Source organism: Salmo salar, chromosome ssa22 (assembly GCF_905237065.1).
Source record: "Salmo salar chromosome ssa22, Ssal_v3.1, whole genome shotgun sequence".
NCBI lineage: Eukaryota > Metazoa > Chordata > Actinopteri > Salmoniformes > Salmonidae > Salmo > Salmo salar.
The window spans coordinates 15,396,202-15,421,300 of NC_059463.1; the positions used below are offsets into that span (position 1 = coordinate 15,396,202).

At 42.5% G+C, this 25,099-nt stretch overlaps 1 protein-coding gene across 8 annotated transcripts in view; it reads left to right on the forward strand.

The window, feature by feature from the left end:
• itpr1b (inositol 1,4,5-trisphosphate receptor, type 1b) overlaps positions 1 to 25,099 on the forward strand; it is a 161,724-nt gene that overhangs the window by 17,106 nt on the left and 119,519 nt on the right. For all 8 annotated transcript variants that reach the window (XM_014166417.2, XM_045705335.1, XM_045705334.1 and 5 more), the window contains exons 4-6: positions 20,194 to 20,309; positions 20,848 to 20,934; positions 24,150 to 24,308. In XM_014166417.2, the coding sequence (XP_014021892.1) occupies positions 20,194 to 20,309; positions 20,848 to 20,934; positions 24,150 to 24,308 (362 nt within the window). The remainder of the gene's footprint in view (positions 1 to 20,193; positions 20,310 to 20,847; positions 20,935 to 24,149; positions 24,309 to 25,099) is intronic.

A 25,099-nucleotide genomic window follows, 5' to 3' on the forward strand; every position in this document is an offset into this window, starting at 1 on the left:
ACTGATGTGGTAAACTCCAATGTTACATGAATCCAGGAACATATTCCAGTCTGTGCTATCGAAACAGTCCTGTAGTGTATAATCTGCTTTGTCGGACCACTGGTACTTCCAGTTTGAGTTTGATTGTAAGTAGGAATCAGGATGATTGAGTTATGGTCAAATTTGCCAAATGGAGAGCTTCGTATGTGTTTCTGTGCATGGAGTAAAGGTGATCTAGAGTTTTTCGCTCTAGTTGCACAGGTGACTTGCTGGTAAAAGTGAGTGTCCCCTGTTCTGTGTCACGAACCAGCTCGAAGTTCATAAGGGAGACAACGAATAACAAAATATATTTATTAAATTAAGTAAACTAAATACAATTAAGTGTGTGTAGTGTAAGTGAGTGTTTTGCATGTATAAATGCGGGGTGTTGAAAGGTGCCAAAGCAAAGGCCACAAAAAACCACAACCAAAATCTGTCTGCATGGAGAGAGTCTCCTCCATGAATGGGGAAGCTGTGTATTTATCCTGGGACACACCTTGGACCAGGTGTGTCCCATGTCGCTGACGACCCACCCGGCTCCGCCCACCGGCATCCTAATAAGGAAAACAAGAGCAAAAAGAAATACAGCAGACAGAGCGGGAGGGTCGTCACCACCCCCCCATAAAAACCAGGGACGAACAAGGACCCCAGAACAAGTGACAGCCTCTGCGTCCCAAATTGACACAGCCGCTGCGTCCCAAATTGACGAAGGTGTACATGTTCACACTTCCATTTGCCCCAGCCAACCCCATCCTCCCCAGACCTCAGCAACCTTTGCACACAGGAAGCAACGTCTAAGAGGAAAGAAGAAAACGAGACCAGAAGGGAACAGACAAGCGACAGAACAATACCAAACAATGGTCAGTCACGTAAACATTCAGGAACAGGGCACACAAGAGCGTGTCAGCAACAAGCTCCAACAAAAATAACATCTCAGGGTCATTCTCATTAAATTTTGGCAACATCAACGTAACAGAATTTGACATTTATCACTAACTTCAATCTTGTAGTGTTCAGCAATCTTCAACAGCTATTTTTTAGTACTTAGTTCTAACAGTTCCTCTGATGGAAAGCAAATGAACTCATCTACATTTGACACCATAGTCAGAAGTAAATACAAACATTTGTTTTCGCTCTTCCACTCTGCTGAACACACCAGACCACAAGAGAAGTGACAATCACACTGGGCACCACAGAAGAGAGATGAGCTGTATATGGAGCTTCCCCAAAACCTACAGTAACTCAACCCTAGTCTTCATGTGGATTCGTGGTGGGTAATTACGCACTGTAGCCCGCTGTCAAGGAAATAAACCACCCAGCACGCTGGCAAATTCCCCCAAGCCACAGATGTGGCCCCGAGACAACTGCTCAGTCCACAGACACCACACAAAAATAAACCACGTCCAACGTATTCCAAAATGAAACACGTCACTAAGCTTAACAGGGGAAAAAGGCTATAGCTCCGGGTAGTAAGTGTCACTACCCTACCCAAATCTCTCACTGAGGTACACAGCCGATTGTACTCACCTAAGACCAATGTCCCAACAGCAAGTAGAACAAGAGTTTCCAGCCTGGGCAGGGGCTGCAGTGGCAAGTTTACCAAACAAACAATGGCAACCAGTACTGGGCACCTAACATTACAACTCAAACAAGCTGTAAAAAAAGATGCAAACAAAGCACCTACACCTAAACATTAACTCCACGTTTTCTCCCAAACACAATACCTTCAAGATCCTGGATGAGCCCCTACTTGTCACGAACCGGCTCGAAGTTCATAACAAAAGGGAGACAACGTGGAGACAAGGAATAACAAAATATATTAAATAAAGTAAACTAAATACAATTAACAATGGTGTGTGTGTAAGTGAGTGTTTTGCATGCATCAATGTGATAATGCAGGGTGTTGAAAGGTGCCAAAGCAAACAACCAAAAGGCCACAAAAATACCACAACCAAAATCATTCTGTGTCTGCATGGAGAGAGTCTCCTCCATGAATGGGGAAGTGGTGTATTTATCTTGGGACACACCCGGGCCCAGGTGTGTCCCATGTCGCTGACGACCCTCCCGGCTCCGCCCACCGGCATCCTAATAAGGAAAACAAGAGCAAAGAGAAGGAATACGGCAGACAGAGTAGGAGGGTCGTCACATCCGATAACATACACTGGACATGATGTCAACTGGAAAAAGCTGTTTAGATTCTCTTCTCTGAGGCCATCATCATTACATGGGGATTATAACTAAGTACTGTATGTTTAACCAAATGGTTTGTGCTCCATGTAACCATTAGATCAGTAGTTGACACTGAGTAGATATAAAAGGTATTTTGAGACATGGAGATGTGACCCCTGCTCCTTTGTTATGAAATGTGAACTGGTGTCTTTGTGAAAATGAAGCTGTACTGAAGCTAATTAACCTTGCGTTCACCTGCCACCCCTCAGCCCCTGACTGAAAAGTGGCACTAGGCTACATTACAGTACAGTTAGTACACCACAATGTGTCACCTAGTGAGAGGCCTGTGTTAACTCTGAGGGGAAAGTATGTTTAACTCTGATGCCCTTTGTTCTTTCATCACTAAAACAATGAGAATTTTCATCTATTATTTTATCTGGCAGTGGCAGCATTTAAAAATTAAGCTTGTATCAAATGTCTTTGGACTGTAAAACATTTTGTGAAGCGATTGATGGCAGAGTGCCATGTTTCTTATAGTTATTGAGGCTGAGATGTCGAACTAGCCAGATGCAGTCCATTTCCTGCAAATGTAAGCAGTGTGGATTACGCTAGGACATCTCTCAGAGCTAAGTGTTCAGAGACTGTCTAGAAGTCTGAAACAGGATTGTGTGTGAGTAAAATGTACTATTTTCTGGCAGTTTCTCAAGGCATTCGGGATTCTTCTACTACAAGTTATGAGTCATGCTTTTGATCAATGTTTGACATTAATGAACACAGCCCAGGGGTCCTTGCATTAGATCAGATTGATCTTCATACATCTTTCATGACAGGTCTGATAGACTTCACTGTTCATTTCCACATTTCCATCAACAGGTGAGCACTCAGTTAATATAGATTGATGCAGTAGTGCGGAAAATGTATCCCACTGGGTGTTAGACTCCAATGTGTTTCCAGGGTTTGGTTTTGCCTGAGTGTTGCTCTCAGTAATGTTGTCTGTGAAGTTGCAAACTGTTTGGTGGTTTTGAAGCCCATTTGTGATAGCCAAAAGCAACCCCTGGTGTCTTGGTTCCAATGCAAACCCTTATTTCCAGTTTGCTGTTATTGGGATTTTGATTTTGATAGGCTGAGGCAGCAACAAAAATAGATTTTTTGTTGTTGTTATTTCGTTAACTTTCCTTTCACTGGAACTAGAGCTTCATATCTTCAGAGGCATCTTAATTCATGAACAACAACACTGTCCTGAAATAAAACACTTTGGTACATCTACGAGTGTATTTTGATGGCACTGCTGTTTTAAACCCTACCACATTTAATACTTGGACGTTCTGGAATTCCCTTTTTATTGCTTTAACATATCAAATCCAATGTGTTTGTTGTTTAGTCATTCAAATAGTCGGGAGGACTCGGAACGATTACTGTGATTAGTGAAATGAAAGTACATTGGGACTCGTGGGGTTCATCATAAATTGCCATGGCTGTTTGAACTGGCACTGTGTCAATCCTATTGCCATAGAAATGGCATATTGACCTTTCCTAGATGGAGATTTCAACGGTGGATGAAGTATGCTACAAAATTGCTCTTTTTAGCTCATTCCGAACACATAGGCTTTGTGCATAATGCAAATGCTGAATTTCATCATTTATTGTATACTGGTAGCCTACATAATAAGATAATAGACTACACTCTCATTTATAGCACTTTGATTAAAAGTACATTAGGTTATTTTGGAGAAGCTATGAATTTGTATGATTGGTTGGAAGTTATATAAATGTTCTGTTTTGAGCTTTATTCTCAGACTTATTCTCGGACTGTTACTTTTCCCCCCACTATCTCAAAACCATACAGGGTAGACGTTATTGGGACTTTAAGACTGATCAGTGATGTGTCAGACAGTAAAGCACCTGGAGTGTTTACAGTAGAAGCCTCCCTGCATCTCAAGGTCAGTGCAGCAGGATGATTCTGGCATCAGCAGGGAGGGCCATCTGGGAGTGGTTGTGAGACTCCTGCTTGATGGGCTCCTGGAGGTGCTGGCTCCATACTGTCTCGGTCTCTAATGGAGCCCTTTTCAAATGAGCACAAGGCCTTAGCAGGCCTCCAGAGCAGACCTTTTGTACATTCTTTTTTGAGTTACATGACGTGAGTTACATTTACTCGAATCAAGGTCATGTAAATTGAATTGACATTTTTATCCCTGAAAATTATGAGCCCCACTTTACTTTATTTAGCACGTCCGTGTCATTGTCACACAAATCACTCTCTATTTGTGACTGACCGGCTCAATTTGGTCTTATGTAGCAAAATTATTTTAAATTGTGTTTTTTACATTGGATAAATGTAGAGACTCAGAGCTAGAAATGGGAATATCATACACTACAGTTGAGTAACAATGGGAAAGTAATTCTGCTTTGAAAGTCATAAACTTGTTATCCCACTTTTGAGAAAATGGCCCTTGAATGTTGTGGTTCACCTACTAGAGAGCTCTTTGTCTACACCCATTCAGCATCGTTCACACCCTCTTAAGCCTTAGCCCCACCCATCTCTTTAAGGATTCACATGTGAGGCCATGTGCTATATAGAGTGAGTACGGTAGTGTACAAAACAGACAAAGATTTCAAGACTAAAGGCTGGTTTATACTACGTCTTTCGACATGTCTGTAGATAGTTGTCGCAGTGAACATTCTATTGTTGTCCGACATCAAACTTGTCATAGCTGGCTAGCCAATTCAAATAATGACCATATATAGCTGACAACGTCTTAACTTTAGCTAATTTGTATTCGCTATTACAGAAAAATAAACTCAAAACATGATCATTATTTACAAGTTAATGGCGAGCTTATTACAGAAAGTGGCTTATGGTTGTGAGTTTGACGAAATAAAAGCAGGCCATTCTGCCGTAGAATTTTAGAACTTGTACACTGTCTCGTTGGCCTAACGTTATATCCCAATTTGACTTTGGTGCAGGTCATGTTGTTCTTCACATTACCATCTCTGGTAAACACACTATATCAAAGTGTATTTGTCACATGCACAGGATACAGAAGGTATAAACGGTACAGTGAAATGGTTACTTGCATAGTGGAGTCTTTTGTTTAGACATGTAGCAAGCTAGCTATCTGAACAATGAACCATAATCCCAACTCATAATGTTCCGACCCTTCATGAATCTGCTGGTAGCTAAAGCTAACCAACTAGCTAGGTCCAATGTTAGCTAGCTAGCTAAAATCAGGCTATAACTAGCAATGCAAATGTCTCTGAGATAAAAAAAAATAGTATTACTATGGCTCCCTGTGGCTCAGTTGGTAGAGCATGGTGTGTGCAACACCAGGGTTGTGGGTTCGATTCCCACAGGGGGCCAGTACAAAGAAAAATGCATGAAAATGAAATGTATGCATTCACAACTGTAAGTCGCTCTGGATAAGAGCATCTGCTAAATGACTAAAATATAAATGTACTACACAGATCATACATGTAACGTTAGCTAGCGAGCAAGCCAGCTACTGTTAACAGTAAGCTTTAACTTACAATGAAAACAACTTTCTGACAAAATTAGAATCTTATAGTATATGAAAATGTAGCAAGCTAGACTCTCTTACCCTTATACATGGATGAACGCTTCTCCCTCTCTGTCATGTTCTCCCTCTCTGTCATGGATGACATGGTTACCCTTAGTTTGAAGATATAATCCAGAGACAGGTTTTTTATACAAAGCCTTCTTCTGTGTGTTCTTTTTTTGACTCCCTCTGCATTATTTGTAATGAAACGCTAGAATTTTCCATCTGCTTCTACCGGGCATTCCCTTGATTTCAAAACATGGCCCTCCAGAAAGTGGAGAGCATTAGCAACACTTTACGATATCTTTTGAAATAGCTGCGTTAGAAACGATTACCTACACATACCGATGTGTCTACATTGAAATGCCTCTCCTGTAAAGTAGTGACGCTCGACATATGCCTAGTTTCCTGAAGCGAGTCACATTTTATGTCAACCTTCAGGTTCAATGGTGACAAAATGAAGAGGTGGTGTGTAATGAAACACACCACAACTACTCTTATACAGTGCATTTGGAAAGTATTCAGACCCCATGACTTTTTCTATATTTTGGTACGCTACAGCCTTATTCTAAAATGTATTAAATAATTTTTTTACCTCATAAATCTTCACACAGTACCCCGTAATGACAAAAAATAAACGTTTTTAATTTTTTTGTTGCAAATGTATTCAAAATAAAAAACAGATACCTTATTTACATAGGTATTCAGACCCTTTGCTATGAGACTCAAAATTGAGTTCAGGTGCATCCTGTTTCTATTGGTCATACTTGAGATGTTTCTTGATTTGAGTCCACCTGTGGTAAATTCAATTGATTGAACATGATTTGGAAAGGCACACACCTGTCTAAATAAGGTCCCACAGTTGACAGTGCATGTCAGAGCAAAAACCAAGCCATGAGGTCGAAGGAATTGTCGTTAGAGCTCAGAGACAGGATTGTGTGGATGCACAGATCTGGGGAAGGTTACTAAAACATTTCTGGAGCTTTGAAGGTCCCCATGAACACAGTGGCTTCTTCCTAGAACTGGCCGCCCAGCCAGACTAAGCAATCGGGGGAGAAGGGCCTTGGACAGGGAGGTGACCAAGAACCCGATGGTCACTCTGACAGAGCTCCAGAGTTCCTCTGTGGAGATGAGAGCCTTCCAGAAGGACAGCCATCTCTGCAGCACTCCACCAATCAGGCCTTTATGGTAGACTGGCCAGACGGAAGCCACTCCTCAGTAAAAGGCACATGACAGACCGCTTGGAGTTTGCTAAAAGGCACCTAAAGGACTCTCAGACCATGAGAAACAAGATTCTCTGGTCTGATGAAACCAAGATTGAACTCTTTGGCCTGAATGCCATGTGTCACTTCTGGAGGAAACCTGGCAGCATCCCTACAGTGAAGTCTTTCAGCGGCAGGAACTGGGAGTCTTACTTAGGATCGAGGGAAAGGTGAACGGAGCAAAGTACTGAGAGATCTTTGATGAAAACCTGCTCCAGAGCGCTCAGGACCTCAGACTCGGGCAAAGGTTCACCTTCCAACAGGACAATGATTCTAAGCACACAGCCAAGACAATGCAGGAGTTGCTTCGGGAGCAATCTCTGAATGTCCTTGAGTGACCCAGCCATAGCTCGAACCTGATCTAACATCTCTGGAGAGACCTGAAAATAACTGTGCAGTGACGCTCCCCATCCAACCTGAAAGAGCTTGAGAGGATCTGCAGAGAAGAATGGGATAAACTCCCCAAATACAGGTGTGCGAAGCTTGTAGCGTCATACCTAAAAAGACTGGAGGCTATAATCGCTGCCAAAGGTGCTTCAACAAAGTACTGAGTAAGGGGTCTGAATACTTATGTAAATGTGATATTACATTTTTTTTATTTTCAAAATGTTGCTAAAATCAGTTTTTTGCTTTGTCATCATGGACTATTGTGGATAGATTGAGTGGAAAACGTAACAAAATGTGACATAAGTTAAGAGGTCTGAATACTTTCCGAATACACTCTATATTGCACTCTCCATCCGGATATCGAAGATCACCTGCACTGTAGCACAATGGAAGATGATTGAATGTAAAGAGTCAATTTATTGCCTCTGGTTAGTTTGAGGTCAATTGTATGTTTTGCCGTATGGATGTTTTTGTGTTTTTTTTGGTGCAGGAGCTCAAGATAATTTGATGGACAGTGTCAATTCCTTCCTCTCAAGCAGCTGTCCAGTCTCCTGCTAGAGATTCAGGAGAATGAACCATCCATGCATCAGGTTTCAGACCTCTAACAGGACTCACCCAGATATATCACTGCTTAGTATTGAGAAAAAGAGGAATCAATAGCTAGCAGCAGAGTACCTTTTAGTTGTCTTTGTAGTCTTAATATACAGTTGAAGTCAGAAGTTCACATACACCTTAGCCAAAAACATTTAAACTCAATTTTTCACAATTACTGACATTTAATCCTAGTAAAAATTCCCTGTCTTAGGTCAGTTAGGATCACCACTTTATTTTAAGAATGTGAAATGTCAGAATAATAGTAGCGAGAATGATTTATTTCAGCTTTTATTTCTTTTATCACATTCCCAGAGTGTCAGAAGTTTACATACACTCAATTAGTATTTGGTAGCATTGCCTTTAAATTGTTTAACTTGGGTCAAACGTTTCAGGTAGCCTTCCACAAGCTTCCCACAATAAGTTGGGTGAATTTTGGCCCATTCCTCCTGACAGAGCTGGTGTAACTGAGTCAGGTTTGTAGGCCTCCTTGCTCGCACACGCTTTTTCAATTCTGCCCACACATTTTCTATAGGACTGAGGTCAGGGCTTTGTGATGGACACTCCAATACCTTGACTTTGTTGTCCTTAAGCCATTTTGCCACAACTTTGGAAGTATGCTTGGGGTCATTGTCCATTTGGAAGACGCATTTGCAACCAAGCTTTAACTTCCTGACTGATGTTTTGAGATGTTGCTTGAATATATCCACCAAATGTTCTATCCTCATGATGCCATCTATTTTGTGAAGTGCACCAGTCCCTCCTGCAGCAAAGCACCCCCACAACATGACGCTGTCACCCCCGTGCTTCATGGTTGGGATGGTATTCTTCGGCTTCCGAGCCTCCCCCTTTTTCCTCCAAACATAACGATGGTCATTATGGCCAAACAGTTCAAGTTTTGTTTCATCAGACCAGAGGACATTTTTACAAAAAGTACGATCTTTGTCCCCAAACTGTAGTCTGGCTTTTTATGGCGGTTTTAGAGCAGTGGCTTCTTCCCTGCTGAGCGGCTTTTCAGGTTGTCAATATAGGACTCGTTTTGCTGTGGATATACAGTGGGGCAAAAAAGTATTTAGTCAGCCACCAATTGTGCAAGTTCTCCCACTTAAAAAGATGAGAGAGGCCTGTAATTTTCATCATAGGTACACGTCAACTATGACAGACAAAATGAGGGGAAAAAATCCAGAAAATCACATTGTAGGATTTTTTATGAAATTATTTGCAAATTATGGTGGAAAATAAGTATTTGGTCACCTACAAACAAGCAAGATTTCTGGCTCTCACAGACCTGTAACTTCTTCTTTAAGAGGCTCCTCTGTCCTCCACTCGTTACCTGTATTAATGGCACCTGTTTGAACTTGTTATCAGTATAAAAGACACCTGTCCACAACCTCAAACAGTCACACTCCAAACTCCACTATGGCCAAGACCAAAGAGCTGTCAAAGGACACCAGAAACAAAATTGTAGACCTGCACCAGGCTGGGAAGACTGAATCTGCAATAGGTAAGCAGCTTGGTTTGAAGAAATCAACTGTGGGAGCAATTATTAGGAAATGGAAGACATACAAGACCACTGATAATCACCCTCGATCTGGGGCTCCACGCAAGATCTCACCCCGTGGGGTCAAAATGATCACAAGAACAGTGAGCAAAAATCCCAGAACCACACGGGGGGACCTAGTGAATGACCTGCAGAGAGCTGGGACCAAAGTAACAAAGCCTACCATCAGTAACACATTACGCCGCCAGGGACTCAAATCCTGCAGTGCCAGATGTGTCCCCCTGCTTATGCCAGTACATGTCCAGGCCCGTCTGAAGTTTGCAAGTGAGCATTTGGATGATCCAGAAGAGGATTGGGAGAATGTCATCTGGTCAGATGAAACCAAAATATAACTTTTTGGTAAAAACTCAACACGTCGTGTTTGGAGGACAAAGAATGCTGAGTTTCATCCAAAGAACACCATACCTACTGTGAAGCATGGGGGTGGAAACATCATGCTTTGGGGTTGTTTTTCTGCAAAGGGACCAGGACGACTGATCCGTGTAAAGGAAAGAATGAATGGGGCCATTTATCATGAGATTTTGAGTGAAAACCTCCTTCCATCAGCAAGGGCATTGAAGATGAAACGTGGCTGGGTCTTTCAGCATGACAATGATCCCAAACACACCGCCCGGGCAACGAAGGAGTGGCTTCGTAAGAAGCATTTCAAGGTCCTGGAGTGGCTTAGCCAGTCTCCAGATCTCAACCCCATAGAAAATCTTTGGAGGGAGTTGAAAGTCCGTGTTGCCCAGCGACAGCCCCAAAACATCACTGCTCTAGAGGAGATCTGCATGGAGGAATGGGCCAAAATACCAGCAACAGTGTGTGAAAACCTTGTGAAGACTTACAGAAAACGTTTGGCCTGTGTCATTGCCAACAAAGGGTATATAACAAAGTATTGAGATAAACTTTTGTTAATGACCAAATACTTATTTTCCACCATAATTTGCAAATAAATTCATAAAAAATCCTACAATGTGATTTTCTGGATTTTTTTTTTCTAATTTTGTCTGTCATAATTGAAGTGTACCTATGATGAAAGTTACAGGCCTCTCTCATCTTTTTAAGTGGGAGAACTTGCACAATTGGTGGCTGACTAAATACTTTTTTGCCCCACCTTAATACTTTTGTACTTGTTCCTCCAGCATCTTCACAATGTCCTTTGCTCTTGTTCTGGGATAGATTTCCACTTTTTGCACCAAAGTAAGTTCATCTCTAGAAGACAGAAGGAGTCTCCTTCCTGAGCGGTATGACGGCTCCGTGGTCCCATGGTGTTAGTACTTGCGTACTATTGTTTGTCCAGACGAACGTGGTACCTTCAGGCATTTGAAATTGCTCCCAAGGATGAACCAGACTTTTTTTTCTGAGGTCTTGGCTGATTTCTTTTGATTTTCCCATGATGTCAAGCAAAGAGGCGCTGAGTTTGAAGGTAGGCCTTGAAATACATCCACAAGTACACCTCCAATTGACTCAAATTATGTAAATTAGCTTATCAGAAGCTTTTAAAGCCATGACATAATTTTCTGGAACTTTCCAAGCTGTTTAAAAGCACAGTCAACGTAGTGTATGTAAACTTCTGACCCACTGGAATTGTGATACAGTGAATTTTAAGTGATATAATCTGTCTGTAAACAATTGTTGGAGAAATGACTTGTGTCATGCACAAAGTAGATGTCCTAACCGACTTGCCAAAACTATTGTTTGTTAACAATAAATGCATGGAGTGGTTGAAAAATGAGTTTTAATGACTCCAACCTAAGTGCATGTAAACTTCCGACTTCAACTGTATGTTTTCGTGACGCTTTTGTTCATTTTCTGGCTTTACCATTCTCATTTTTGACTGAGAATAGGCCTACATTAGGTCTTTAGCCACATTTTGGAATCGTTTTTCTGCTCAATGGCTTGCATTGTCAAGATGGTGAGATGTTTTTGTTGTGGTTTGCACAACTGTTGTTTTGGTTCCCCAAATAGCCACAGTAGACATGTCCACTACTGGACATTCGTCTATTTAATCATCTAGGCTTGGATGGATGAACCTTAGTTGCAGCAATGGGAGTGACTGAAGTTATCTGGACTGATGTTGTGTTGGGCAGTTATACTGTAGGTCACCAGAGTTTTTGTCTGAGGGGTTGGCCTACAAGAGTATTGGTAGACATTGGCAGCAGGGTCCATTCCTATCTCCAGCTCCTTTTCCCACTGACCTCCCTACCTTATTTGGCAATGCTGTCTAACTAGCGAAAAATGAAAGGGAAGGAAGAATTCTGCTTTTAGTAAAGAGAGCAAATCTCAGATGCATTTAATTAGAGACCTGGCTACCTACTTGAACCATTTAGTTGTCTTGATCCTGCCCTCCCTGCTAAACATCTGTCCTAAATGTTCATATTTTTTCTCTTTGTCAAAAATAGAGCACAAGGTCCTGCACTGATGAACTGCTTCCCCCTCGACTTTTCCCACCATGTCCAGCCCTGTCTTGTGCTTTTGTATTATAATAATACACCATGGTGTTTGATTCGATGCAAGACCAGGCAGTTCATTTTAGCAAGACAAGTGCAAAGTGTGTTCATGCCACAGTACAGAAGAAAAACCATATGCTGATTTCCTGGAACCAAACCAGACCTTACATCTCTGACATGCAGAAGCACACTCACTCAGGGAGCAGCACTCTGCGCTTGGTTGGAGATTGATCAATACTCAACTGTGATACTAAACTCAGCAAAAAAAGAAAAGTCCTCTCACTGTCAACTGAGTTTATTTTCAGCAAACTTAACATGTGTAAATATTAGTATGAACATAAGATTCAACAACTAAGACATAAAGTGAACAAGTTTCACAAACATGTGACTAACAGAAATTGAATAATGTGTCCCTGAAAAAAGGGGGGGTCAAAATCAAAAGTCAGTATCTGGTGTGGCCACCAGCTGCATTAAGTACTGCAGTGCATCTCCTCCCCATGGACTGCACCAGATTTGCCAGTTCTTGCTGTGAGATGTTACCCCACTCTTCCACCAAGGCACCTGCAAGTTCCCGGACATTTCTGGGGGGAATGGCCCTAGCCCTCACCCTCCGATCCAACAGGTCCCAGATGTGCTCAATGGGATTGAGATCCGGGCTCTTCGCTGGCCATGGCAGAACACTGACATTCCATAATTCAATAGGATTGAGATCCAGGCTCTTCGCTGGCCATGGCAGAACACTGACATTCCTGTCTTGCAGGAAATCACGCACAGAATGAGCAGTATGGTTGGCTCAGTGGGTAGAGCATGGTGTTTGCAACGCCAGGGTTGTGGGTTCGATTCCCACGGGGGGCCAGTACAAAAAATGCATGAAATGAAATGTATGCATTCACTACTGTAAGTCGCTCTGGATAAGAGCGTCTGCTAAAATGACCAAAAAAAATAATGTAAAAAAATGTGGCATTGTTGTGATGGAGGGTCATGTCAGGATGAGCCTGCAGGAAGGGTACCACATGAGGGAGGAGGATGTCTTCCCTGTAACGCACAGCCTTGAGATTACCTGCAATGACAACAAGCTCAGTCTGATGATGCTGTGATACACCCCCCCCCCCCCAGACCATGACAGACCCTCCAACTCCAAATCGATCCCGCTCCAGAATACAGGCCTATGGTGTAACGCTCATTCCTTCAACGATAAATGCGAATCCGATCATCACCCTTGGTGAGACAAAGCTGCAACTCATCAGTGAAGATCACTTTTTGTGAGTCCTGTCTGGTCCAGCGACAGTGGGTTTGTGCCCATAGGCGACGTCTGGTGAGGACCTGCCATACAACAGGCCTACAAGCCCTCAGCCTATTGCGGACAGTCTGAGCACTGATGGAGGGATTGTGCGTTCCTGGTGTAACTCTGGCAGTTGTTGTTGCCATCCTGTACCTGTCCCGCAGGTGTGATGTTCGGATGTACCGATCCTGTGCAGGTGTTGTTACACGTGGTCTGTCACTGCGAGGACGATCAGCTGTCCGTCCTGTCTCCCTGTAGCGCTGTCTTAGGAGTCTCACAGTACAGACATTGCAATTTATTGCCCTGGCCACATCTGCAGTCCTCATGCCTCCTTGCAGCATGCCTAAGGCACGTTCACGCAGATGAGCAGGGACCCTGGGAATCTTTCTTTTGGTGTTTTTCAGAGTCAGTAGAAAGGCCTCTTTAGTGTCCTAAGTTTTTATAACTGTGACTTAAATTGCCTACCGTCTGTAAGCTGTTAGTGTCTTAATGACACTTCCACAGGTGCATGTTCATTAATTGTTTCTGATTCATTGATCAAGCGTGGGAAACAGTGTTTAAACCCTTTACAATGAAGATCTGTGAAGTTATTTGGATTTTTACAAATTATCTTTGAAAGACAGGGTCCTGAAAAAGGGATGTTTTGTTTTTTCTGTTGAGTTTATAAGAAGGACAGTCATAGTGTTTGTAGAGTGAGCCCATCCTTCTAGAAACTGTCATCATTGGCCAGTGGAATGAGATAGCCATGTTTAACTCGATATATCATATCTCTTTTTGAAGTATCAAAATGTCAGGGGCATTATCTTGTGAATTTATAAGCAAAGCCCTGCTCTAGACCTTGTGACATGTCATGAACAAAAATGTGATTCCGCATTCAATAGGTTCTCCACACCAAATAATGCTACCTAACATTACACTGCTTCAATCAATTCATCATGCGCCTGAGAAAATGGGCACCCCACTTTGCAGGCAGCTGGTCACTCACACACTCACTGCACGGCTGCTTGACAGTTCCCTTCAGTTTGTTCTACCTATCTAGCTAGCTAAAGAAATAACTGAACTTTAGTTAGCAAAAATATACAAAAACTTAACAGTAGGCCTATACCTAGCTGTCTGTTTTTTAAGTCTGATGACACACAAGTGTTGAAACAAATGAGGAAAGATGAAATCCTGATTTAGCAGGTAGTATTAGCTAGCTAGCTGTACCAGTTTTAGCTGGCTAGCTAGTTTTTTTCACTGCGCTTGCTGGCTCAGTAATATTATATTGAAGCCAGTCACTTAATAAAATTGGGAAAGAGTCTATTACCAAAGTACAGTTGTTCCTGGAGTGCTTAAGAACTTTTGAAGCTGTAATTTCTCCAAAATACGAAATAAATGCCTGTTAAGCAGCAGTTTGTTTACTGCCATACTAGCTCTGGGCCTGGTTTCCCGATAGCTATGGACGAGTGTTTTAAATCAAATGTATTTATAAAGCCCTTTTTACATCAGCAGGTGTCACAAAGTGCTTAAACAGAAACCTAGCCTAAAACCCCAAAAAGCAAGCAATGCAGATATAGACCAGTGGCTAGGAAAAACTCCCTAGAAAGGCAGGAGCTTAAGAAGAAACCTAGAGAGGAACCAGGCTCTGAGGGGTGGCCAGTCCTTTTCTGACTGTGCCGGGTGGAGACCAGGTGGACTGTGGACAGCCAGGAGTCATCAGGCCAATTAGTCCTGAGGCATGGTCCTAGAGCTCAGGTCCTTCGGGAGGGCAGGGAGAGAGGGAGAATTAGAGGGAGCATACTTAAATTCACACAGGACACCAGATAAGACAGGAGAATTAAACCAGATATAATAGACTGAGGGGTGGGCAACACGGTTTCCCCATCCAACAATACCCCCGGACAGGGCCAACCAGGCAGGATATAACCCCACCCACTTTGCCAAAGCACAGCCCCCACACCACTAGAGGGATATCAACAGACCACCAACTTACTACCCTGAGACAAGGCGGAGTATAGCCCACGAAGATCTCCTACACCGCATGAACCCGAGGGGGCGCAAAACCGGACAGGAAGATCACGTCAGTGACTCAACCCATTCAAGTGACGCACACCTCCTAGGGACGGCATGGAAGAGCACTAGTAAGCCAGTGACTCAGCCCCCGTAATATGGTCAGAGGCAGATAATCCCAGTGGAGTGAAGGGAGCCGGCCAGGCAGAGACAGCAAGGGCGGTTTGTTGCTCCAGTGCCTTGTCGTTCACCTTCGCACCCCTGGGTCAGACTACACTTAATCATAGGCCCTACTGAAGAGATGAGTCTTCAGTAAAGACTTTATCCGGGTAGCCGGAGAGTAGAGCATTGCAGTAGTCTATTCTAGGAGTGACAAAAGTGTGGATTAGCTTTTCTGCATCATTTTTGGACAAAATGTTTCTGATTTTTCAATGTTACGAAGATGGAAAAAAGCTGCCCTTGAAGTATTCATGATATGTTCGTCAAAAGAGAGATCAGGGTCCAGAGTAACGCACAGGTCCTTCACAGTTTTATTTGAGACGACTGTACAACCATCAAGCTTAATTGTCAGATCCAACAGCAGATCTCTTTGTTTCTTGGGACCTAGAACTAGCATCTCTGTTTGGTTCGAGTTTAAAAGTCAAACATTTGCCATCCACTTCCTTATGTCTGAAACACAGTCTTTCACGGTAGACAATTTTGGGGCTTCACCATGTTTCATCGAGATGTACAGCTGTGTGTTGTCTGCATAGTAGTGAAAGTTGACATTGTGCTTCCGAATGACATCACCAAGAGGTAGAATATATATATAGTGAAAACAATAGTGGTCCTAAAACGGAACCTTGAGGAACAACGAAACGTACAAATTAAATCAAATTTTACTGGTCACATACATACACATGGTTAGCAGATGTTATTGCGAGTGTAGCGAAATGCTTGTACAAATGATTTGTCAGAGTTTAATTCATCACTGCTGAAGTGAAAGCCATCCTCTCTTGGGGAATGCTGCTTTTTAGTTAACTTTGCGACAGTATCAAAAAATAAATGTTGGATTGTTCTTATTCTCCTCAATTAGGTTGGAAAAATAGGCTGATCGAGCAGCAGTAAGGGCTTTTTAATATTGTAAGGTACTGACTTTCCAAGCTATTTTCTGGTACTGTCTTTCCGTTCCAATTTTCTGGAAACTTGCTTCAGGGCTCGAGTATTTTCTGTATACCAGGGAACTCATTTCTTGTGAGAAATGTTTTTTGTTTTAAGGGGTGAGACTGCATCTAGGGTATTACAAAAGGTTACATTTAGATCCCCAATTAGGTGGTTAACTGATTTTTATACTCTGACATCCTTGGGTAGGTGGAGGGAGTCTGGAAGGGCATCTAGGAATCTTTGGGTTGTCCGAAAATTTATAGCATGGCTTTTGATAATCCTTGGTTGGGGTCTAATCAGATTATTTGTTGCGATTGCAAACGTAATAAAATGGTGGTGCGATAGTCCAGGATTATGAGGAAAAACAGTTAGATCCACAATATTTGTTCCACGGAACATAATTCGATCTAGGGTATGACTGTGGCAATGCATGGGTCTGGAGACATGTTGGACAAAATCAACTGAGTCAATGACCAAAACCAACTGAGCCGAAAGCCTTTTGGAGTGGGTCTGTGGACTTGTCCATGTGGATATTGAAGTCACCAAAAATTTGAATATTATCTGCCATGACTACAAGGTCCGATAGGAATTCAGGGAACTCAGTGACGAATGCTGTATACAGCTCAGGAGGCCTGTAAACAGTAACTATGGATAACAATATCCCTATATTCTCTACACTCGCCAGTTTTAGCTTTAGCCCTGCCCCCTGGTAAACAGTGTATGATCGCTGGATTATTATTTTTAAGTGTATATTGCGTGTAATGGAGTCACTAATGACGAGGGTTTTAAATTTGTCAGAGCTAATGGTAGGAGGCTTCGGTGGCTCAGACCCCGTCGTAACGGGTGGAGGAGAGAGCTTAGAAGGCTCGGCATCTGACTCTGACTCGTTGCTTAATGGGGAGAACCTGTTTTAAAGTTTATGTTGGCTGAATTAGCGACACCGGTAGAGCATGCCGACAGCATTTCTTTCCAGAAGATTTGAAAAAATTGTCTGGGGGGGGGGATTTATACAACTATCTGTACTTACTGGTGACAGATGCTGTTTCATCCTTTCCTACACTTAAATTGCCCTTGCCTAACGATTGCATATGAAGCTGGGCTTACAACTCTGCTATCCTCACAATAAGGTGATAGTTCTCCTGTAGATTATGAGTACAGCGACTGCAATTAGATGGCATAGCGTTAATGTTACTACTGAGCTTTTCGGCTGGTGGAGATCCTGTAGAACCATGTCCAGATAAAGCGTCCGGGGTGGAAAAAGTAGAAAAAAAATGATAAAGTTCAGCGATGAAAAAAGTAAAATGTTGGTAAATGGGTTAAATGCATACTTTTAATTAAATGGTTATTAAAAGTAAAAAAAAAAAAGTTTGGCAGGTAGCAACAAGCAGCACGGAGGCAACGCAGAGATGTGACGTCACAGTTCATTTTCAAGATGCATCGTTCATATAACGGCCGAAACAACTCACGCAAAAGGGAGAACTTTAAATAAGTGAGTTGTTGAAGCATGTGTTGATACTGATAGGATCGAAAGAAAGGCAGCGCTGATCTCGGATCAGCTTTCTTCATTCAAATCTTACCTTAACATTAGAATTATTCTACAATACTGGCGACGGATCAGCTCTTAGAAAGATATTATTGCATATTTGGCTGGCTGCAAACTATGCTGCTTATTCTAATGCTTACCCTATAATGATGCACTAAATCACAGATTTGGCACATCATTGCCCACATGTTGTTACACATCATGAAATATATTGAGGGAAAAATTACAGAGAGTAGCATACAATAAGCAAAATAGAACTCAATTGATTGAACATTAAATGTATTTCAATATGATCTAAAAACTGTATATAGGCCTATGTAGCCAAAACTGTATTTATATTTTATTTGCAGTCATCTCAGTTTTCATTCATCTTTTTATTCTTTGAGTGTTTGTAACCATTTCAAAGACAGTTTGGAGATTTAGTGGTGCTGCTATGAAGGTTCTAAAAATTAATTTAGCCTTAAAATGATTTTGGGGAAACTGGGCCCAGAACAAAAAATTCAGCCTACATTGAATGCATGAAGTGAATACTGTGCTGGTAGTGAACTACTTTGTTAAAAGTCAGAAGTTCCTTCTGGAACTGAAGTTCTAGTGTATTGTGGGTATCTATTGCACATTTCAAGGTTCCAGAGTTATTGGGATTCCAGAGAAATGACTCTGAGATTGGTCAGTAATGGATATGGATGTAGAACAATGGAGCTCTTGTGCGGTTCTGAAAGTCCTATCAGTCATGGCTACAGTTCCCGCTGCACAGTGAGAGGATAGCATTCTCTTGCAGTGTTTTACAGGCTTTGCATTTGAATTATAGCAGAGTCTATTGAGGGAAATTCAAGAGATGGCCTCAAGTGATGACATGACCAAGCGCTATGGCATCAGCATGTTGCAACCTTATTTGCCTAAGTTTCCTCATGGGGCTTCAAGGTTGGTTTGGGATGGAGCAGTGTACTCCTCTTCACCCTACCTCTCCAGCCTCTCACAGGCCTCATCACTCCTCCAGGTAGCCACAGCAACAGGACTGAGACTCCATGCAAGACTCTGTGTGCCTGAGCACTGAACAGAGGGAAAGTGTACCTGGCTAAATCCTAAGATCCCTGTTGAGTATTAATAGCCCTGTTAAGCTATTTAAAAGGACTGGTTTCCATGGAGCTTTAACCCAGCATTTTAAACCTCACTTCTTCCTCTCTGATGTGGGATTGGTACATTGCAACAGTAATTGCTTTGGTGACATGTCTGACACTTAGGTGTGTTTCTCTAGGAAATATTACCCGCTGCTAGGACGACTCATTCCTGTCAGTGATAGACTGTCTCTGATTGTAGTCATACACTTCTCAGAGAGCTGTGGTAACATGGATGAAAGGAGAAGGCGATGGTATTTGAAGAATGTCACCTGTTGAGTCTTTTATCATTGGATCGTCACAGTCTGGCAGAGTATGCTGTATTTAATGTGACTGTGACAATTCTGTACTAAGTATTGTATATAGTAGTACATTATTATATTATTTGGTACAGTGGGCCTGCTGTGTAAACTTCCATTTATTTGATCTAAAGCAGCATTGTTTTAAGCATTTCAATGGCCTGTTTTATGTTGATTCCTGTCTGTTCCTCAATGTTTGCACTGTGGGTTGTGTCATACTGTACCCTGCCATTTCCTGCACAGTTTGCCAACTGTTGTTAAAAAAAGAAAAAACACAACCCTTCCTTCGTACTTTGTATCATTTGCTTACACCCCTCCCAATTCTGTCCTCCTATCCTAATTCCCCTAACATGGTCTTCTTCACTCCATAAACCCACTTCCTCTCCCTCGCTCATTTACCTATCCGTCTCTCCTATTGTCCCTGGCTCTCTTCTCTTCACCTCCTCCTGTGCTTATCCATCCCGCTCTTCCCTCTCCCCCACCATGCATCCCATGACAGCTAATCCCTGTACTGTGGCGTTCGTTGGACGAGTTTTGTGGTGGCGCTTGGTGCTCACTGGAACGGCAATTGTGTACACCTGTCACAGATAATCAGGTCCCCCATTGTGCCTTGCCGGTAGCCAGCCTCGGGGACTGGAGGAGGAACTAGGCTTTTCTGTCAGGACTCACCATCATCCTGTTGTATTGATTTAGAGATATTCATGTTCTTGTTATACTGACAACCAATTACTCCTCGCCCTTTTGGTAACTATTCCCACCACTTTATTCATCATGCACTCAATGTTATGGATTTGATGATAAATCAGCACATCTGTTCTCTGACTCTCCTTCTCTGTTCTTCTTTCCAGACTGCCTTTTCAAGCTGTGCCCCATGAACAGGTACTCTGCACAGAAACAGTTCTGGAAGGCAGCAAAACCAGGGGGAAACAGCACCACTGACACAGTACTACTGAACAAACTCCACGTGAGTACCCTCATCCCACTGGTTTCTGTTCATTGTTCTCTAACGCAACTGCTTCCCATTCTGCATTCTGGTTCTTTTCTGGTTCTAATCTGCATGCGGTGCTGTGTTGTTGAGGTCGAGAAAATCATTATAAGTGAGACACCACTTTTATTACACGCCATAAACCCAGATCGGTATTTCATAAAGTACTGCATCTTATTCTTAATGTGTTTTTGGAGCACTAAATCTAAAGGCATGGACAGACCGGTAGGATTGTCGAGCGTCTCCGGCCCGAGAGTACTTTGCACCTCTGAACAGAGTACTGGCCGTAATTTGCATACCAAGTGCAAACCGATTCTACATGTAGAAACAAGTGAAAATGACGGCAATCACCAACGGTGGGCGGTCCCATTTAAACACACCGCGTAGACAGCAAGCGAATGAACAGCGAACAACCGGCCCCGAACTGTGCAGACCGACAATCGGTCTGTTGAGTTTTTTTCGCTTTCGTTTGTGGCTATTGTATTGTCTGACATAATATGTTATCCCTATGTTTCAGCATGCTGCTGATCTGGAGAAGAAACAGAATGAATCTGAGAACCGAAAGCTGCTAGGAACTGTAATCCAATACGGAAATGTCATTCAGGTATGACCGGAAAGAGTAAGGGTAATGTGGTAACAAGGAGATTGAGTTTGGTATAGCCATACCATGACAGTGTCATTAAGGTTAGGGAAGAGCCTGGAGCAGAAAGCCATTAATTCAGACAATTATCATCCAGGCCTTATCATCCTCTGCATATTTGACCAGTGAAAGTTTACTACACCGAAGTGAGATTATCAGGTCACAGGGAAACCGGTCTAATGGACCACTAGAAGTAGGTGTGCTCTATAGTAGGGGAGAGTGGGGTAAGTTGCATCAAAGGGTTAAGTTGAGGTCCCTTGTTTCTAGGAAACCATACAGAAAACCAATAATTTGACCAAATATTTAGGAAGAGGTCACCAAGTCGAATGAATGTATTGTGTTAGAGGTTTAATGATGCTTGTATCTAAACCAAAGTAGATATTTATTTATATTTTTCTATTCATCAGTTGGGGTCTCTATAAGCTTCAATATGAGTTCCTAAACCTAGCATGAAAGTGTATCCTTGTAGCTGTGGGGGCTAATATAGTCAAAATGTTTGCCTTGGAGTAAGTTGAGCCAATGGAAGTTCAGCAAATTGAAGTGTTTTCTTCCCAGGTGTAATGCAAGGCATTATAGCTGGGATATGAGGTAAGAACAGGGCCTGGAATATGTTAAAAATTAGGTATTAAGCCTGTGTTAAAATATGCTTAAAATTATTAATAAACAAAAAAGCGATTGTGTTGAAAACTGTAATGTTCACATGAATTCTGATTTTTTGGGGGGGATACACAACATCCTAAAATATATGTAGATATCTTTGTTAGAAAGAATAAACATTTTTCCTTGAAGGAGTGACGCCGAATGTAAAAATGCCTCAACTTACTCAACTCTCCCCTATGTCAGTTGGTGTCAAGTGACAGACCCATTGTATTAGCGATATCTATCATCTAAAAAGGCAAAACACCTGCATATATTTTAGGATAGCTATCTCCTGAAAAATGGTGCTCATGCTTTCAGAACTGTATTTGAGGAAGTTGTACAGTAGGCCAATGGGGTTTATGTGTTTTAGGGGTGTGATGACAGGAAAGGTATTGAGGGCAGTAGGGTACAGCTGTGCTCCTCTGCCAGTGTTTAATATTTAACACAGTCTTACTACACTAGTAAGTGGGTAGCTACAACACTTGAGAGAATGCATTGTAAACGCATATATCTGTAATTGTCTGAGACATTTTGAACTACTAGTTTTTTCAGTCCCGGCTTTCTCCCTCAAAACAAACAACCACAATCAGAAAGGTTGGTTAAGGTTTAGTCTCACAGTACCAATCAAATGTATTTACAAAGCCCTTTTTTACATCAGCCGATGTCACAAAGTGCTATACAGAAACCCAGCCTAAAACCCCAAACAGCAAGCAATGCAGATGGAGGATACCTGTTTGAGACGGCGAGGCTGGTTGAGGTCAATAGAGTAAACATGCCTGATTTATTTCTTGGTCATGAGATATAAACTCAGCAAAAAAAGAAACGTCCTCTCACTGTTAACTGCATTTATTTTCAGCAAACTTAACATGTGTAAATATTTGTATGAACATAGCAAGATTCAACAACTGAGACATAAACTGAACAAGTTCCACAGACATGTGACTAACAGAAATTGAATAATGTGTCCCTGAAAAAAGGGGGGGTCAAAAGTAACAGTCAGTATTTGGTGTGGCCACCAGCTGCATTAAGTACTGCAGTGCATCTCCTCCTCATGGACTGCACGAGATTTGCCAGTTCTTGCTGTGAGATGTTACCCCGCTCTTCCACCAAGGCATCTGCAAGTTCCCGGACATTTCTGGGGGGCATGGCCCTAGCCCTCACCCTCCGATCCAACAGGTCCCAGACATGCTCAATGGGATTGAGATCCGGGCTCTTCGCTGGCCATGGCAGAACACTGACATTCCTGTCTTGCAGGAAATCACGCACAGAACGAGCAGTATGGCTGGTGACATTGTCATGCTGGAGGGTCATATCAGGATTAGCTTGCAGGAAGGGTACCACATGAGGGAGGAGGAATTCTTCCCTGTAACGCACAGCGTTGAGATTGCCTGCAATGACAACAAGCTCAGTCCGATGATGCTGTGAAACACCACCCCAGACCATGACTGACCCTCCATCTCCAAGTCGATCCCATTCCAGAGTACAGGCCTCGGTGTAACGCTCATTCCTTCAACGATAAACGTGAATCCGACCATCACCCCTGGTGAGACAAAACCGCGACTCATCAGTGAAGAGCACTTTTTGCCTGTCCTGTCTGATCCAGCGACGGTGGGCTTGTGCCCATAGGCGACGTTGTTGCCGGTGATGTCTGGTGAGGACCTGCCTTACAACAGGCCTACAAGCCTTCAGTCCAGCCTCTCTCAGCCTATTGCAGACAGTCTGAGCACTGATGGATGGACTGTGCGTTTCTGGTGTAACTCGGGCAGTTGTTGTTGCCATCCTGTACCAGTCCCGCAGGTGTGATGTTCGGATGTACCGATCCTGTGCAGGTGTTGTTACACGTAGTATGCCACTGCGAGGATGATCAGCTGTCCGTCCTGTCTCCCTGTAGCACTGTCTTAGGAGTCTCACAGTACGGACATTGCAATTTATTGCCCTGGCCACATCTACAGTCCTCATGCCTCCTTGTAGCATGCCTAAGGCACGTTCATGCAGATGAGCAGGGACCCTGGGCATCTTTCTTTTGGTGTTTTTCAGAGTCAGTAGAAAGGCCTCTTTAGTGTCCTAAGTTTTCATAACTTGTGACCTTAATTGCCTACCGTCTGTAAGCTGTTAGTGTCTTAACGACCATTCCACAGGTGCATGTTGATTCATTATTTATGGTTCATTGAACAAACATGGGAAACAGTGTTTAAACCTTTGCAATGAAGATCTGTGAAGTTATTTGGATTTTTATTAATTATCTTTGAAAGACAGGGTCCTGAAAAAGGGGCACTTCTTTTTTTGCTGAGTTTATATCTGAACAAGTGCCTTGGATTATTCTTATATATATTAATAATAATAATCCAGGGGGAGAAAAGGGGCCATTCCTTTGGGGATATCTAGGAATGGCCACTGTGCCAATATTTGATATCTAACTCCGACTCTCCTGGTAGATATACTCCATGATAGACTCAGACTGTGACATGCATCTGTACATTTATTATGTTTACATGCATGTATGAGTTTATAACTGTGTCTATTGTTTGCCACTGTTTCAGCTGTTGCACTTGAAAAGCAATAAGTACCTGACGGTGAATAAGCGACTCCCTGCCCTGTTGGAGAAGAATGCTATGAGGGTGACGCTGGACTCTGCAGGCAACGAGGGCTCCTGGTTTTACATTCAGCCCTTCTACAAACTGCGCTCCCTGGGAGACAGTGTGAGTGTCTAGCCCAGGGTTGGCTGTAGTGTGGGTCAAAGGTCAGATAGGAAGTCTTGTCATGTCTCTCTATAGAACAATGGTAAAGCCCAGACAACAGCCTTTCCTCTCAAGAGCAAGACGTGATGCTCATTGATTGTTCTGATTCTTAGCTATCGGTATTGTTCTCTTCAGGTTTAAATTTCTTAATTGGTGGATATGCCTAGCATTTGAACATTTAACCATTCAGGCTAGCTGGTCAAAGTTGTATTGTCAGTAGGCATCTAGATAAAGAGTGATTAAGAGCTTAACATGTAAAGATCTCATTGAAAGTTCACATGATGAGTCTGGCACACAAGATTCTTAAAGCTCCTGGCGTCAGTGGCCACAGCAAAAATCCTTACCACAGGGATCTCTCGGACAGCACTTCTCTGTTAACGCTTGATACCGCTTTAGCTTATCTGCTTTATAAATAGAATCAGGGGTGTATAGAATTGACAAGTTGTACAAATACATGAATATATCATTACCTATTTTGACATTGTGATGGCTTCAGGGTGTGTACTAGTTCAATTGCAAGAAGGCTACCGTAGGTAAGTCCATCATCATTAGCTTTAGCCATTAGGGTATTTCTGGCTGAGTGACTCCTGTGCTGATGAGATGGTCCAGTGTGGCCACCTAGTGTTTGGTAGCCAACATGGTCTGATGTGAACAAGTCAACCAATATGTTATCATTATTTGCCTGGTGTTACATAGCACCAAGCACTAGTTATATACATTAAGAGGATAGTGGATGTTGACAGGAATTAATA